The sequence below is a fragment of the Phoxinus phoxinus genome, assembly GCF_949152265.1.
Source record: "Phoxinus phoxinus genome assembly, chromosome: 13".
Classification (NCBI taxonomy): Eukaryota; Metazoa; Chordata; class Actinopteri; order Cypriniformes; family Leuciscidae; genus Phoxinus; species Phoxinus phoxinus.
In genome coordinates, this window is record NC_136888.1 from 12,579,110 (window position 1) to 12,595,156 (window position 16,047).

The following is a 16,047-nucleotide window of genomic DNA, read 5'->3' on the forward strand; positions in this document are numbered from 1 at the left end:
CTTTTTTAGCTTCTTTAGCAAAATAAGTCGGACACAACCATTTACCATCACCAGCCACTTTGTTAGGTACACCTGTTCAACTGCTCGTTAATGCAAATATCTAATCAGCCAATCACATGGCAGCAACTCAATGCATTAAAGGCATGTAGATCTGGGCTGCGTCCGAAATCACATTCACAAATGTATCACAGTTTCCACAAAATTTTTAAGCAGCACAACTGGTTTTATCATTGATAATAATAAAAAAATGTTTCTTGATCAGCAAATCCGCATATTAGAACCATAGACAGTATATAAAATGGACACAGTGACCCCATAGGTTTCAACAGAGAAAAGTGAAGCCCATTAGAAGCACTCACTTCCTGATGGCCGAGCGCACTGCGCAGCCTCAAACTGAGCTTGACGACGTAGATGTGACGTGAGCAACCTGTCTGACAGCTGTAGGTCTTCTAGTAGCTGTGCCGAGAGAAATCTGAATCATTCCCTTCTGAATCTTGCAGAGACGGAGAGCGCGAGTATTAGCTGCCCATGAGCTAGCAGCGGGAGCAAGTTTATTACTCTCTATGGGCTACTCCCGATTGCCTTCGAGCTTCTCCGCCGGTCTATACGGTAATTTCTCGACTGTGCGACAGAGAGTCGCGTGGTTATGACGCAATCGTTAGCCTATTTTTACAAAAACTGCTTCTACGGGGCCATAAGGTAATGGAGCCTTTTATACATTGTCGTGTTTCTTTTTAAATAATAAATGGACAAATGGATTCTTTAAACGCCTCAGATGTAAAGTTATTCGCTGTCAAAGTGACGCCAAAATGAATGAGTCAATGGAATGCTAACAGCAAGTGATGGCTTGCTAGTCAATGGCGGCCCCCATGGAAGGTATGCTTTCCGGGTGCTGGATTACCCCCTTGATTAGAACGGTTTCTGAAGGATCATGTGACACTGAAGACTATAACGAGTAAATGTGCAAAAAATTTACATCACAGGAATAAATTACATACTCGGTTATTTTAAATTGTAATAATATTTCCCAATATTACTAGTTTTACTGTATTTTTTTTATCATAAAAGCAGCCTTGGTGAACATAAGAGACATCTTTCAAAAATATTAAAAAGTCTCCCCGAAACCAAATATTTAAACAGAATAGGTTGCATACCCTGCAGGAGGTGATGTTAAATGTGACTATATGAATATGAGTCTATGCTGATGGAAAGATTGAACAAATGTGGAAACGTTTCAGTTGTTCAGTGGTAAAAGTTCATCCACAATAAGTTAGTAAGACATGATTACCATAAAAAAAAAAAAAAAAACATGGCACAAAACTCGACTCTTAATGAAACAAGTTTCAAAAACACAAGACATTTAAGAAACTTGAAAAATTCCCTTTCTGTTTTTGCATCTTGGCTTGCATCCATTTCTAGCAAATTGTTTTGTAAAAGCAAGTTTAATCGAGAAGCATGTTGAATTTATGACTCTTTTGGCTGAACCAACTTGAATGGGTGTTGAATGAGGACGGAGCATGTAAATTTGCCAGTGGATTTAATATTTTAGGATATGTTAGGATGCATTAACATCCCAGCACATGCACATTAAGGGTTCAAGAAGGAAACAAGCATAATACAGGAGCATTTTGTTATATGTGAGAATATGAAAAATGTGTTTTTGCCATTTAAAACCCTATTGTACACCCCCAGAACACTTGGAATATACTGTATATGGGATCATTCTGTGATACTTTTGCGTCTTTTAAAAAAAAACAGTAGATGATGGTCGCTTTTTTTAAACTGCCATTATATGAATGAGTGTGAAAGCGACATTTAAAAAAAAAATTCTCCTTTTGTGGCCCATAAAAGAAAGAAGGGCATACGGCATTAGAACAACACCAGGGTGAGTAAATTATTTTAGGGTGAACTATCCCTTTAAAAGAGGGATACAATTTAACTGTAATTAATTTAGATCTTTATTATTTTTGATTCTGAGGAAAACATCATAATTTGACTATAGAAAAATTAATTTATAGATACATCGAGATACTGTCCCTGTAAATGTCTACTTTTTGTTGATTGCATGTGTTGTTATTGACTACTATTAAAGAGCAGCTTGAGTTTAACTTCTAATTGGTGTTGAGCAGGTTTTGGGTCAGGACGTTCATGTTAAAAATGGATCAGGTTTGTTTGGATTGGGTTTTCAAACTGTGTGCAGTTTCAACCTTTGCTTGTCCATTCAGTTTGACTTAAACTTTGACAGTTATTGACAGCACACATGCCTTCCAGCCTACACTACACTTGCTGTCTGAAGCTCAAATATGCATATGGGACTGTAAGCGTCCTGTGTGCTCTTATCAATAGCTGTCTGTCTGTCCCTCCTGATTCGCGACCTGGTCCCTGCAGAGAGCTCTTAGTTTGTTGATGTAGGATAATTGTCAAGGCAAAGAGGTGAATTGGGGATGTCAAACTAAACAGCGTCTTTGTGAGGTTTGTGGATATGTTGTGTACACTCACAAGAGCTGCTCAGAGGGAGGTGGAAATGTAATGAATGACCAGTGCAACCTCCACATGAATGAAGCCACTCACAAAACGAACACCACATTAGCCAAAAGCAACATCAGGTAATATGCTGGTACGTCCTTACATCGCCCTCCAGGTTTTTACATGTTTATAGTTTACAGGATCTTGATGAAGGAAATACAGCCGCAGAGTTTAGAGGCTTTTATAAGATTAAGACATATAAACTAGCAATGAGAGCAAGTCTTTGCTTTTAGTTTCCAGTGGCATAAATAAACATGTCTTCTGCAAACACACTCACTGGAGGAACGCTGGCCAGACAGTTGTTGTTGTCAGGAGTGTGTGGTCATACTGGTCAATTTCTAAACTGATTTTATCAGCTCAAACTAATATGATACATGAACATTTAGTATATATATATATAAAAAAAAAAAACTATACAGGTGGAGCTGGGGAAGGTGGAGGGTTTCTGAAAGCGCGCTGCAACTGCTACAGCAAATGCTGAGCGAGTTCATTGGCTACTGATACACCAATCAGCTGTGGCCTATAGAGAATGATGTGATTGCAAGCAGATTGAGTTAAGCACCAATCAGCCTGCACCATCCAGAGTTTCATGACAGAACTTTGTATTTAACAACACTGGTATGCATCATGACCAGTATAGTTTGATCTGGAAATGTACTTATTGCTATCCATAACTACTTATTGCTAGCTGCTATCCATTCACATAGGGGTACGCCAAACTTAGTCAATTTATAATCTTATTTCTATATGTGTATGTATGTTTTTTCAGTTACACTTTATTTTAAGGTGTCATTGTTACAGTGTAATTATATATTTAAGTACTGAGTAATATTAAGCAACTACATGTACTTACTATAGGGTTAGGGTAGTACGATTTGGTTGAGGGTTAGTTGCATGTAATTATGCATAATTTACTGTTATTACTATGGTAAGTACATGTAACATACAAGGACACTGTAAAATAAAGTGTTACCGTTTTCTATATGTGTATACAGTGCTATGCATAAGTTTAGACACCCATGCTAAAGTTGACTAAAAAGAGGAATAAAAAAATCATCTTTTGGAAATTGAACTTAATGCCTTAATTTAAAAAAATAGGAAAAATCCAACCTTTAAGGACTCCAATTTTCTTTGTGAATGAATAATGTATCGTAAATAAATAAATGCAGGCAGATTTTTATTTTTAAAGGCCAGTTACTTCATGGATCCAGGATACTATGCATCCTGATAAAGTTCCCTTGGCCTCTGGAATTAAAATAGCCCCACATCATCACAAACCCTTCACCATACCTGGAGATTGGCATGGTTTTATTTCAGTCAGCCTAATAGCTGATTTGATTTGCATTGAGAGATGATCTTATGGAAAGTACTTCATGCCAATCTCCAGGTATGGTGAAGGGTTTGTGATGATGTGGGGCTATTTTAATTCCAAAGGCCAAGGGAACTTTATCAGGATGCAGAGTATCCTGGATCCATGAAGTAACTGGCCTTTAAAAATAAAAATCTGCCTGCCTCTATGGGAATTTAACATAGGGGTGTCCAAACTTATGCACCCTGTATTTTAAGGAAGAACATTTATTTATTTACGATACATTATTCATTCACAAAGAAAATTGGTGTCCTTAAAGGTTGGATTTTTCCTATTTTTTTTAATTAAGGCATTAAGTTAAATTTCCAAAAGATGATTTTTTATTCCTCTTTTTAGTCAACTTTAGCATGGGTGTCTAAACTTATGCATAGCACTGTATATGTGACTTTCTCTTCTGTAAAGCACTTTCTAAACACTGTTTAAAATTTGCTATATAAATAAAGCTTTACTTACTTATTGAAGTGTTTTAAAATAATGAGAAATCTCTTTATTCAAAGCATTTCTCGCTATCACATCTAACTTTCCCCCGAGTGCAAACATGATGAGGGTTAAATAGGTCACAACATTTGTATTTGTTTTAGGCATTACCACTGAAGCTCTCCTGGGCTGGTCTTCACCTTTCATTAAAGGGTCAGTACACCCAAAAATTACATTTCTGTCATCATTTATTAACCCTATTTTTTTCCAAAACCTGTATGACTTTTTTTTCCATCTGTTAAACACAAAAGAAGAAATGCAAAAAAAGTCTCACTGTTTTATTGTTTTGCCCATATAATGACAATGAATTTGAGATCAGTTTTAAAATACCAGCACAACTGTGAAAGAGCCTTTTGTCTGAATGAAATGTTGGTATTGGCGTGCTCATATAGCGGGTAAGCAGCATACTATTAGTCAGATGATGTCATGTAATTGTTGATTAAAAACCAGTGAGCGAAGCAGACCATGTTTCACAACAATGACTTTGCAGCGCTGATATGTTTCCTGGATCCATTTGAAAATCCATTGCGTTTTGTACAATGTCGGAGATGTGTAAAGCACAAAATGTCCTTTTATATCAATTTAGAGACTAGTATTTGTTGTTAGTCAGTGTATAAGCTCATTCTGTACCCATATTGTTGATTGCAAACCCAATATCAGGTTTGTTGAACGGTTTCTAGTTCACAGCCAATGCCAAGACTGCCTAGAAAGCAGGACAGTATATCTTCTGTTCCTGCTCTGTAGCTCATGACTTTTGCCCCTCCTCCTCTATGTTTGTCCCAGCGGGACGGTCCATATAGACGATGGTTAATTGATTCAGTCAGGGCTTCTGCTAGCAGTATTAATGACTTCAATGTTTTCATAACCAGCCTGATAATGGCTGACGTTCTCTCTGGTTCCTGCTAATGAAATAAGGAATTGACTAGCGAACAGGAAACCAGAGGCTCTGGAAGCAGGCCTAACTTTTGCTCATTTGCTTTGTCCTCAAAAGCGAATGTGAATGTGGTTTGAGACTTGTCCGGTGGCAGTGAGTAAACGCTTCCAATGAAGACCTAATAACCATCAAGAGTCTAATTCGACAGACACTGAGGAATATAAGCCATTTCTTCAGACTTGGATCCAGTTCCCATCATGATGAATGGTAACTATCCAATCAACACTTCTGTGAAGCTCTCATCTGAAGTGTCTTTTAAAGCAGAGCGCTGGACCGGAGGGCTTCAGTCCATCTGGCGGTCTTAAGAGTCCTCTTTCACCCTCTCTCAGAGTCTCTTTTGGCTGGAGAATGAATGGCTACATCCATTAGAGCGCTTTAGTCTACACGGTTCTGTTTGTCCTTCCAATGTAATCTCAGCGCAGTTATAGTGCTCTCGAGAGTGGGTAGGGTTTATTTTTTTATAAATACATGTAATGTAGTAGGTAATGATGTAAACACTGTAAAATGTTATAGATGTTGCACAGATGTGTCTCGAATGAATGAATATCTCTTCCGTGTTCACAAACTAAAATCCGGTTCCTTTGGAAACCCTAATTGGGGTTATTAATGCTCGCCCCTTCCCCAATGGTTTTCTGGATAGTTACGGGTCACTGATGTGGGAAAACATTTTTTTTCCTTTAGGAAAAGCTGTTAAGTAAACTTTTATTCATGCAAATGTTGAAGTGTTTTTCCTTATAACTTAAATATGCTTAAAAATGTTTAAATGGAGTTGCTATCTCCAAGCTCTATTGTTTGAGTTACAGAAAGTTTAGGTCTGCTGCTTTCATCATTCAATTTAATTACTTTTATCATATTTTAGTCCATTACTCTGTGACTGTAATCAAAGGCAGTAAAACAACAGGTATAAACAGCACTGAAAATATTTAATGTACAATTTAATATAAATTGTATCACTATATTTGCCTCTTAAATTGCTTCATAAATATTTATTATGAATAAATGTGAAATGAAATGAATAAATGAAAAACATACACAGTATGAATATGTAGTACATTCCACTTGCATGTATAAGCCTTCCATAATTCATATCCGATCTGTAAATGGCTCAGTGCAATTGGATTTTATGATTTTCTTTGACATTAAACACCTCTGGTTACTGATTATCACATTTTGTCGGGAATATGATAATCAAATTCTTATATTAATAAGTGAAATGCTTGCAAGCAGCACTTTCCATTAAGATCATTTTCCCTGTAAGGCATTCATTGTGATGGTTTTTGCCAAGCAATGTCTGCTTATTTTCTGGTTATGATTGCTTGTAAAATATGAGCAGACTGCTTTTCGTGCAGCAGTGAAAGTTCAAGTTATTTTTCCTTTAAACACGATTTGAGTTCACTTTTTTACAGTTAAAGTGAGTTAAAGTCAGCTATTTTTGGTTATTTTGGTTAAGTCTTAAAGTGGCACGGCTTAGGATTTGGTATTTGGGTCCCCACCCTAAAAGAAGAAATATCTGCAGTGGCTTTGCATGAATTACAGAAATGCAGGTTTGTGCTGGCGCAGTCGTAAAAGCTGAACTTCCAGTTTTAAACCAGATTCACCTCCAACCTGATAAATCCACATACATATTGTTTGTTCGCTTTTTTGTAATATAACAAAGCTTGACATAAATTTAAAGACAACCTTTATGATAAACACTTTGTGTCAACAGAACTTCCAGTGTGTGACTGATCATTTCCTGTCGGCCAGGGAAGTGGAGGCAGTGTGTCAGTGGGGTCAGCAGACATATTCCAGATCACTCCTGTCTGCCTTCTACAAATATTTATACATCAATATTTCTGTGCAGACTAATACATCACATGCAGCTAGATGTCATGAGTGAAGAAGGGTGCATATCACATCAAACTAGTTCATATACATTGCCATTCAAAAGTTAGTTTTTTTTCCACAATGCAATCAATTTGAGATGTATAAAATCATGTTGCACGTTCCGATTATGGAAGAAAACTGGATTAGGGGTAAAGTTAGGAGTATGTTTAAAAATATATATTTTTATGCTCACCAAGGCTTCTTTTATTTGATCCAAAAATAAAGTGCCAGTAATATTGTGCATTTTCTTTTTCTATGTTAATATATTTTAAAATGTCATTTGTTCCTGTGACGGTAAAGCTGAATTTTCAGCATCATTACTCCAGTCTTCAGTGTCACATGATCTTTCAGAAAATCCTTCTAATATGCTGATTTGCTGCTCAAGAAACATTTCAATGATGAAAGCAGTTTTGCTGTTTAATATTTTTGTGGAAACCATTATAATTTAGCTGTGCAATGTAGCTTTTAAGTCTTATTCGAAAAGAATACACAGATGGGATGAAACAGAATGAATGGAGTTCAAATTGATTTGAAATAGAAATCCTTTGTAACATAATACATGTTTTTTACTGTCACTTTTGATCAGTTTAATGCATACTTGATGAATTAAAGTAATACTTTCTTTTTTAAATAAATCTCAAATATTGAGTAGTAGTGTAAAGTATATCAGTTATTTCTTGCATTTTTTAGTTTAAAGACTGGTGGGACATTAAAGATGACAGACACAATGATGTTGTTATTAAGTTTCTCAGACGATCAGTTACACATCCCTACACACTATGTTTATGTCAACCCTCAAACTAACTAAATGTGAAGGCAAATGACAAGCCATTAAAACACTAGACTGAATCCAATTTATTCATAAATTTTATGCAATTTTATTCATCTATTTATGCAAACCATTCAATATTTGAATGTTTCAAATACTTAATCCTCATAATATGCAGACACTATATATGCACAGTGCAAGTGTGTGCCTTAAGTGGGTTTGCATTTCCTTTGGACACTGATCAGAAACGCATGACAGAACCGCCAACGTCTTAGGTCTGGACTTTTTTAGAGGTACAGTGCTGCCCTGTTAGCTTAAGTGTACTCTATGAGAGGAGATCCGCAGAGGTCACCGTGTGCATTGTATGGGGCAGAGGGGATGCTGGGAGAGGAGGGGAGGGATACACAAAGCAGCTTGTGTAAGATGAGAGTCAGTCTCTAGATTTACTCTGACAGCAGGAATGTGTGCTTTTAATCAGAACAGACCTTCAGTCTCTCTCCTTCAGTGACTGTGCTCGTGCACGGGGCTTTGATTAGCTGGACCGCTGCCCTGTGCCCACCCGAGGGGGGCCAGGTAGACCCGACGGGGAGGTACAAGGTGCGGTAAGGACACCGTAAGCATTGCACTGGGTTTTCGCCCCACTGTAGCCCCGCCAACTCTGAGTCCATTATGATGCAGATATATTCAATGGAGCCCTAAATCACTTGGGTAACGTTCCCTAACAAATGGGTTATCTGGAAAAGTATATTATCATGCAGTGCCATCTAAAAAGCAGCAATTACTGTAATCCTTGAAGTCAAAATTGACCCTATTTTCCCTCCCAGGATTATTGAATAGGCTAAAACTATAGCTATATCTATATATTACAGAGTGCTGGACTCATTGTCAATACAATGTCAATTGTGCATTGTCAATACAAGATCTTGACCAAAAATGTACCTCTTACGGAAATAACACCATAACATATATTTCCATAAGAGGTATTGAAATGAGATATTCAAGCTCACTTGCGGCCATTTTGGTATGTAACGCCCACTTTTTTCACAATCCAATCAATTTGGGATGTATAAAATCATGTTGCATGTTCCGTTTTACTTTGAAATATGTCCAATTATGGAAGAAAACTGGATTGTGAATGCAGCTGACTTTTTTTTTCAACAACTTCCTTCTTGTTTCAACAATTAAATTGAAGTACAGATGTGTTGCCACATTTCATGCACCTGCATCGGTGCTTTAGACAAATGCTACTGTCACTAGCTGCAATGCTAACCAGCCTCTCTTCATGCACGAGTGCGGCTGCCTGATCCAAAGGTTTAAGGTTTATTGTTATACTAGCTGCTTTAATCTTCACACCTTCTCATGACTACTGCAGTTGGAGTCCGAAAGCGCCATTATAGCATCGAACAGACACTGTCTATGCTAAAAAGGTCAAGTATCTGTCAAGGCTTTGGGGACGCTAATTAGATTTTTGCTGGGTCTAAAATGAGAGAAGAACCATCTAGCCATAATAATGAGCTTAAGGATGTATGGGGGTAAAATAAGAAATTCCAACTGTGAATGGATTGAGTTGGTGATAAATCTGTTGTGAGATCCTTTAATTCTTTCCCGTGGCAGAACTATTTTGTGTAATGTAGCTTTTAAGTCAATGTCTTAAATCAAAAATAAGACACAGATGGGATGCAACAGAATGAAAGATTAAGTATATTTATTTCTGAGTGTCCACGAAGTCGTTGCAAGAGTGCATCCCTTCTCTTTGCACGATGAAAGGATGATGTCATTCAATGAATCTAACTAGAATCGTTCCTCCGTCTTCACACTGGCCCTCTGAGAATCTGCCAAAACGTAATTATGATCTTCGCCTCACGGAATGCTCAAGCACATGGTGTGATGATGCACTAAAGCCAGATAACTGGCAGCTTTATGCTAATGAAGACTCGGAAGACAGAAAAATAAAGATCAGACCAAATTCAGAGTGACAATGCGTGAGAACAAGGGCAGTGTTCTGCATTTAGTAATGAACCTACTTTATATCAAAATAACAATGCACATGTTCGTCTATAGATTTCAGTCATTAATTGGTGTAGTGGTTTATGCTCACGGTTGGTAACCGGGAGGTTGGTGGTATGGTCTCTGTAGGAAGTAAGCCATGAGCCAATGAGAACTTGAATAAGGCACTTAACCCCAGGATGCTTCAGGGAGGGATTGTGCCTGTAATAAGTTCATGGCGCCGATCTGTGTTGACATCATGTGAATGTCTTTGGAAAAAAAATTCCATGGTTGTGTGGCGATAAATTAATGATTCTAATTACTTAGCAGTGCAGAGTCATTTAGTCTGCTTAAGACTGCTTGGGGAAAGACTTTGGAGGAATCAAAGGTGTATGTTTGCCTAGAGGAAAGTTTAATTGCTCAAAGGTTTCTTGTTCATTGCACTTAATTGAGTTCTCAGTTTCGTCAATTTTGTCTTAGATGTTTCTCCTAAAACTCAATTGGAGAAATAAAAATGATAATTATACATATACAGTTTAAGTAAAGATCAATAAATAAAATAATGTGGATAGCAGCTTAAATTATTTTGTGTATGACTGTATGCCAAAAATGGTCTCATTTGTTCACTCAGAAATGAATGTTGTCATCATTTACTGACATCTATCGTTCTAAACCTGCATGAATTGCTTTCTTCCATGGAAAAAAAAGAAGATATTTATAATTTGATTTTCAAAATTTCTGTTTTTGTTTAGTTTAGTTTTTTTCCGCTGTACAATGAAACTGAATGGTTGGTTCCAAACATTCTTCTAAACATTCTTTTGCATTCTGCAGAAGAAAGTGATACACCACATGGGGATGAGTAAATTATGTTGTTATTAATATATAAAACATGTGTGTGTTTATAATAAAATTTGTATAAAAAGACTTTAGACCACTGTCTGAGACATATTTAAAGTCACTTCCAGAACATTTGAGCTAACTATGGTCTGTTTTCCAGGAGAAAAATCTGAGAATCTTAGACTTAATAAGTAGACTTAATAAAAAGTCTCAAATTATTCTCCATTTAATCTCATTGCTGATATGTGAGTGATTTTACTGTTGCTAGGGACATTATATTTACACATTAATTAATTTGACTGATACACCTGATTTGTTTTTCTTGTTTAAGAGTATTAATGTATTAATCTCTCTTAACTTTTTTACAAGATGACATGGTTATTTGACTACATTTGTTTAACCTTATATATGCAGAAGTAAAAGTTATTTATTCCCTTCTCTCCATAGGATCCCTCCTTCTCCCTGCTCCTCCATGATAAGCTGCAGGTGTCCAACAGCACACGCAAGGCATGGAACGAGCGTGACGGCCGCTGTGACGTGTGCGCCACCCACCTGAGTCAGCTGAAGCAGGAGGCCGTCCACATGGTGCTGAGCCTGGAGCAGTGTGATGTATCTCCTGGCTCCCCTCCATCCCTGGCCTCCCTGGTGGGTTCCCGCAGCATCCTCCAGGGTCCCACTCCGCCTCGTGACTGGGCGTACCTCCCTGCAGGCTACCATTCCTCAGCCTCCTCCACCTCTGCTACCGTTTCCGCCACCACATCCAGCTCTACGCCGACAACCACCAACGCGAGCAACAGCGGCAGCTCCCACCACCCAGCCTACCCTAAACACGGATCCAAACCCAACAGTCTGGGGGTGAGCAGTGGGGTGGAGAAGAAGAACAATTCGCCTGGCCATGCAGGAAAGTCCACAGGACCTCAACAGCCTCATCTCCCCAGCAGCCCCAACAATGCTAATGGAACTGTGTTGAGTTCTGTCGCACTCCAAGCTCACCAATACTTGGAAGGCACCTGGACATCTGGGCACCAGTCAAGAGCCAACGGTGTCACGCTCTATCCTTATCAGGTAGGCTTATGTTACGCATCCCACGTCTATCTGTCGATCTATTATGTATGTTATGCTTATTAGAGTATTGTATCCATCCACCCATCCCGTATTTTTAAGCTTATTAGAGTATTGCATCGTTATATTAGTATTGCATTGTTACATTAGCAACATGCTAATGCACCCCATATAAGTGCCTACGCAGAGGGTTCTGAATCAGTCTTTTATGAGGCTCAGTTAAGATGCTGCCTAGAGGCTGCTGTCTATGTAGGGAGTAGACTTCAAGATAGTTCATTCAAGGTACAATATGTAATATTTGTGCACTAAAATATCCCAAAATCACAAGACCAGTCTTAAATATTTTGTTAAGTTGATTACTTACAATATCCCAAATGTTTCCAACTATTTTTAAATCGTGAGAAAATTGCGATTTTAACCAAGGAAACGGGGCGTGTGAGCAGGGGTGAGCTGGGAGTCGCCAGTCAATGGCGTCATATCCGCGTTACCCTTGGTTTCCGCCATGGTTTCCGCTCGTACTGCGTGGAGTCCTGGACAAATGCGGAAGTTCTAGTTGTAGCGTCTATCAAGCAACAAACGTTAGCTTGTTTCGTGCAGTTGTTATGGAACACAATTATTCTTTACCGATTGCAGCTGGTTCTGTCGACAAAGACAAGTCCCATTAACATACGGGTCAATTTTATTTATTACAAATGTAGCATTCGGTAATAGTTATGTTTATGTAAGGAAAGTATTATTGCTTTAGGCTTGTGTTTAGTTTATTGACATTGTTTATCACGTCTGGTGTTTATGGCCATGTAAATAAATATAGCATGTGTTATACATAAAGATTAGTCAGTCTTTTGGTGAATGATGTGGGTATGTTCGAATGTACAACAATTGTTTAGAACAAGTAAAACTGCGCAGCGTTATCACAACAATGAATCTGACAAATACAGTAACATGATAACCAATTTAGTATTAAACCTTACTTTTCTTGCGGTTAATTCATTTGAATGAAATAAAAGCATGTCATTAAACGCAACATTTATAAAAATAGAACTTTTACTCATCCATGAACATGATTTTTCGATTCCCGTCTGACTGATTTACATCCACGGTGGAGTTAAAAACGACAGTTCCCATCATTCCACGCTCCTTCACATCGTCATCAAGCTACGCTGTTGTTGTTGTTTGGAATGTAGCGTCCTCTAGCGGCAGAAAATATTGCATATTGTACCTTTAAGTTTTGGAACAAAACCTTAATTTTTTTATTCATGGTTGGAGGGTTGACGTGACGCCCCTATAGGGAGATGTCCTGCCTGATGTAATGAGATGTTGTTTGCACATTGTGGTTAATGTTGTAATCTAGTGATACAGTCTTTTGGGACACCCTCTGAGCCTAATGTGCATTGGTAATGTATCGGGCGGAAGGAATTACATTTTATATAGATTGCATGGGGTCAGAGGAATCCTGCAAGAGAATACATTTGATTCATTTGTCTGGATAAAAGCCTTTTTCTTTTGGTCTACTGTGTTTGCAGAGACTGAGAAACCATGGAAGGCGAGTTCATTTTGTTTCTCCCCTCTCTGTAATGGGATGGTGTCTAGATTATATCACTGAGAGCAAACAATGTAATTCTGACAGGCAGGCAGAGTGAAGTTCAGCACACTTGAGACCTAATTCCTATTTCACAATGAGATCCAAGGTTAGTGAGTTTCTATGCTGAAGTCAACATATCATATTTGAACAGGCATTGAATGAGGTCCAAATGAGAGATTTTGTTTTAAGAGGGATCATTTAGTCCTGGCACATGTTGTCAGTCTTCAGGCTTAATAGGAAAAGAACTTACTGAATTGAAGCACTCAGGAGTCTTTTTAGTAAAGCCTAAGTGAATTAAGTCACAGTAGGTTGATTAGATCTCATCAGAGAGTTGTCTTCTCTGGAGTCTCGGTGGCTTATCGGAGCGTCAGCTGCTTTAGATTCTATTATGTATAAAGGCATGTTTTATAGGAGACTTTAGAGAGTGGTGCTCAAGGATTGCCATTAGGCAATTTGTACAATCACAGAATCAGCTACTCTGTGGAGATTCAAATCTTATCAAATAAATTCAACCATACACAGGGGCGCATACAGTATTGTTACTTTATACAGAAAACATTACATTTTTACTTCACTTGACAAAATGTGTTCAATTTGGAATGCCTAGCAACAGGTTATTACATAATGTTTCATTGAGCTTGCAATGCATTAAGGTATTGTATTATCCATTAAAAGAAGCATGCGAATGTCCCCCTTCAGAAAGGGGCATCATTTTGCAACCTAGTCTTTTGCATTTGCATCATGAGAATGACAATCATGGGGTGCAAGAAGAACATGCACTTAAATGTTTCTATTTGAGCATTCAGAAGAGTTTTGTTGTTAATCTAAAAATCATTTTGAATCAACTGTGAATAATGCTGGGTTGTTTCAACCCATGTTTGGGTCAATTATGAACAAACCCAACCGTTGGGTTTAACATTTTATTAAAAAATGTAAACTAAAGGTTGGGTTTGTCCATATTTGACTCAAACATGGGTTGAAACAAACCAGCATGTTTTAGAGTATAAATGTAATACATAATACAATCCCATAATTTAGATGTTACCACCTAAAGTACATTTTCAGGTTACCACTTATTTAAGTATTGGAAGACAAAAACAGGAGTCTCTTATAGGGAATGTTCAGTTGGCTATATTTGGAAATTGACGCTTTGATCTGTCTACATCTAAGTGGTTGAGTGGGTAAATGTTCTTTGATTCAATTCAAACAATCAAGTCTTTAAAATCCTATGTAGATTAAGAGGAATGTTTTGCAAATGTGCTCTTTCAATGAACTTGGGTCTTGACAAAGATGCTTCTGTCTGAGAATGATCTAACAAACCAGTTACAGTGACAGGTCATGAGTTTGATCTGTGTATGCTCTCGTAAGAGGTGTGGGATTCATCTGACAACAATTAACTTCTATATAAGAAAATCAAAATATTCTTTAGATCTTCCGTAATGTGTTGGAATGTTGAGATGACATCTAATGCGTAATGGTATTTCTTTTCAGAAAGAGATACTTTATCTGTCATGCATATTTAGTGTAGAGCTCAGGGTATGTTATGATAATACTGCTCTGCTTCAAGCACAATTGTGAATCATTTTTAAGACTGTGTGTCTGTGTCTCAGTGAGACTTTCCACTCACAAACATCTGCGGCATTTGCATCTAACATTTGTTTCTGCTTAGAAAGCAAAAGACTCAAGGTGAAGCTTTGTAACAACAGCAGATTTTAATTAGGGAAACCATAAAATGCTCACAGTGTTCTGAAAATAATAGCACATAATGTCATACCATAGGACACTTCCAGTGATTACATGTGTACCAAGGATGTAGTACTAAAACATAAGCATATTCTGAACAGATGTTATTGATTACATAAACATAAACATGTAATTGTTGTCATACATAGGCCTCAACACACTTGATCTTCATATTACCATTCGTCTGGACCAAACGTGGTTTCACATTTTTTTTTGTCAACCTGGAAGGGATATTTAAGATGTTTTTAAGGTGGTTTAAGTGAACAAAGGTATTTTATATTGTATCCACAGAGTAGTGGATTGTCTTAGTGTATGTGTTTTTGAGAAAGAATAAAAAATCAAGAATAGGTTGGGATTTTAATTTGACTAATCGACACTCTAAAATGTTCATGAGTTTATATACACACACACATAGGTGGAGAGTGAGCCAACTCCAGGGTAAGGCTAGATGCGCTTCCTCCTTAAAAACACATGTAAATGGAACGTCATGAAACCTACTCATCCCAGCATAAACGCTCTTGATAAGTTTGATTGGTGAGGGGATTCTAACTTAAACAAGTATGATTGGCCATTGCGTTTAAGAACTCGACAGATAATGTTTGTGATTGGCTGCATTGCTCAACGCTGCAAAACACATTGTAAATAGAAAACTATGTTGCTCTCAAGAGTGCAATCACCAAATCTGTTTCGCCAATATGCAGTTTACAGAGAAAACTGATCCTAGACCAGCAGTTATGGGCAGCTTTTTCCTCAATCAGAAGCAGAAGTCAGCGGATTGAGTGAGAAAATTCCATGCTAGTCATACTCATAATTCTCGCAAAATAATAAAAATAAATAATTATTATAACATTTTAATATTATTTATTTATTATTTATGTTCAATGAAAACAATAACA

The 16,047-nt window shown here is 37.5% G+C and overlaps 1 protein-coding gene across 1 annotated transcript in view; it reads left to right on the forward strand.

Moving 5' to 3' along the window:
- The window catches only part of kif26ba (kinesin family member 26Ba), a 98,231-nt gene that overhangs the window by 20,374 nt on the left and 61,810 nt on the right, over nt 1–16,047 (forward strand). The window contains exon 3 of the mRNA XM_079632816.1: nt 11,212–11,829. Within this exon, the coding sequence (XP_079488942.1) occupies nt 11,212–11,829 (618 nt within the window). The remainder of the gene's footprint in view (nt 1–11,211; nt 11,830–16,047) is intronic.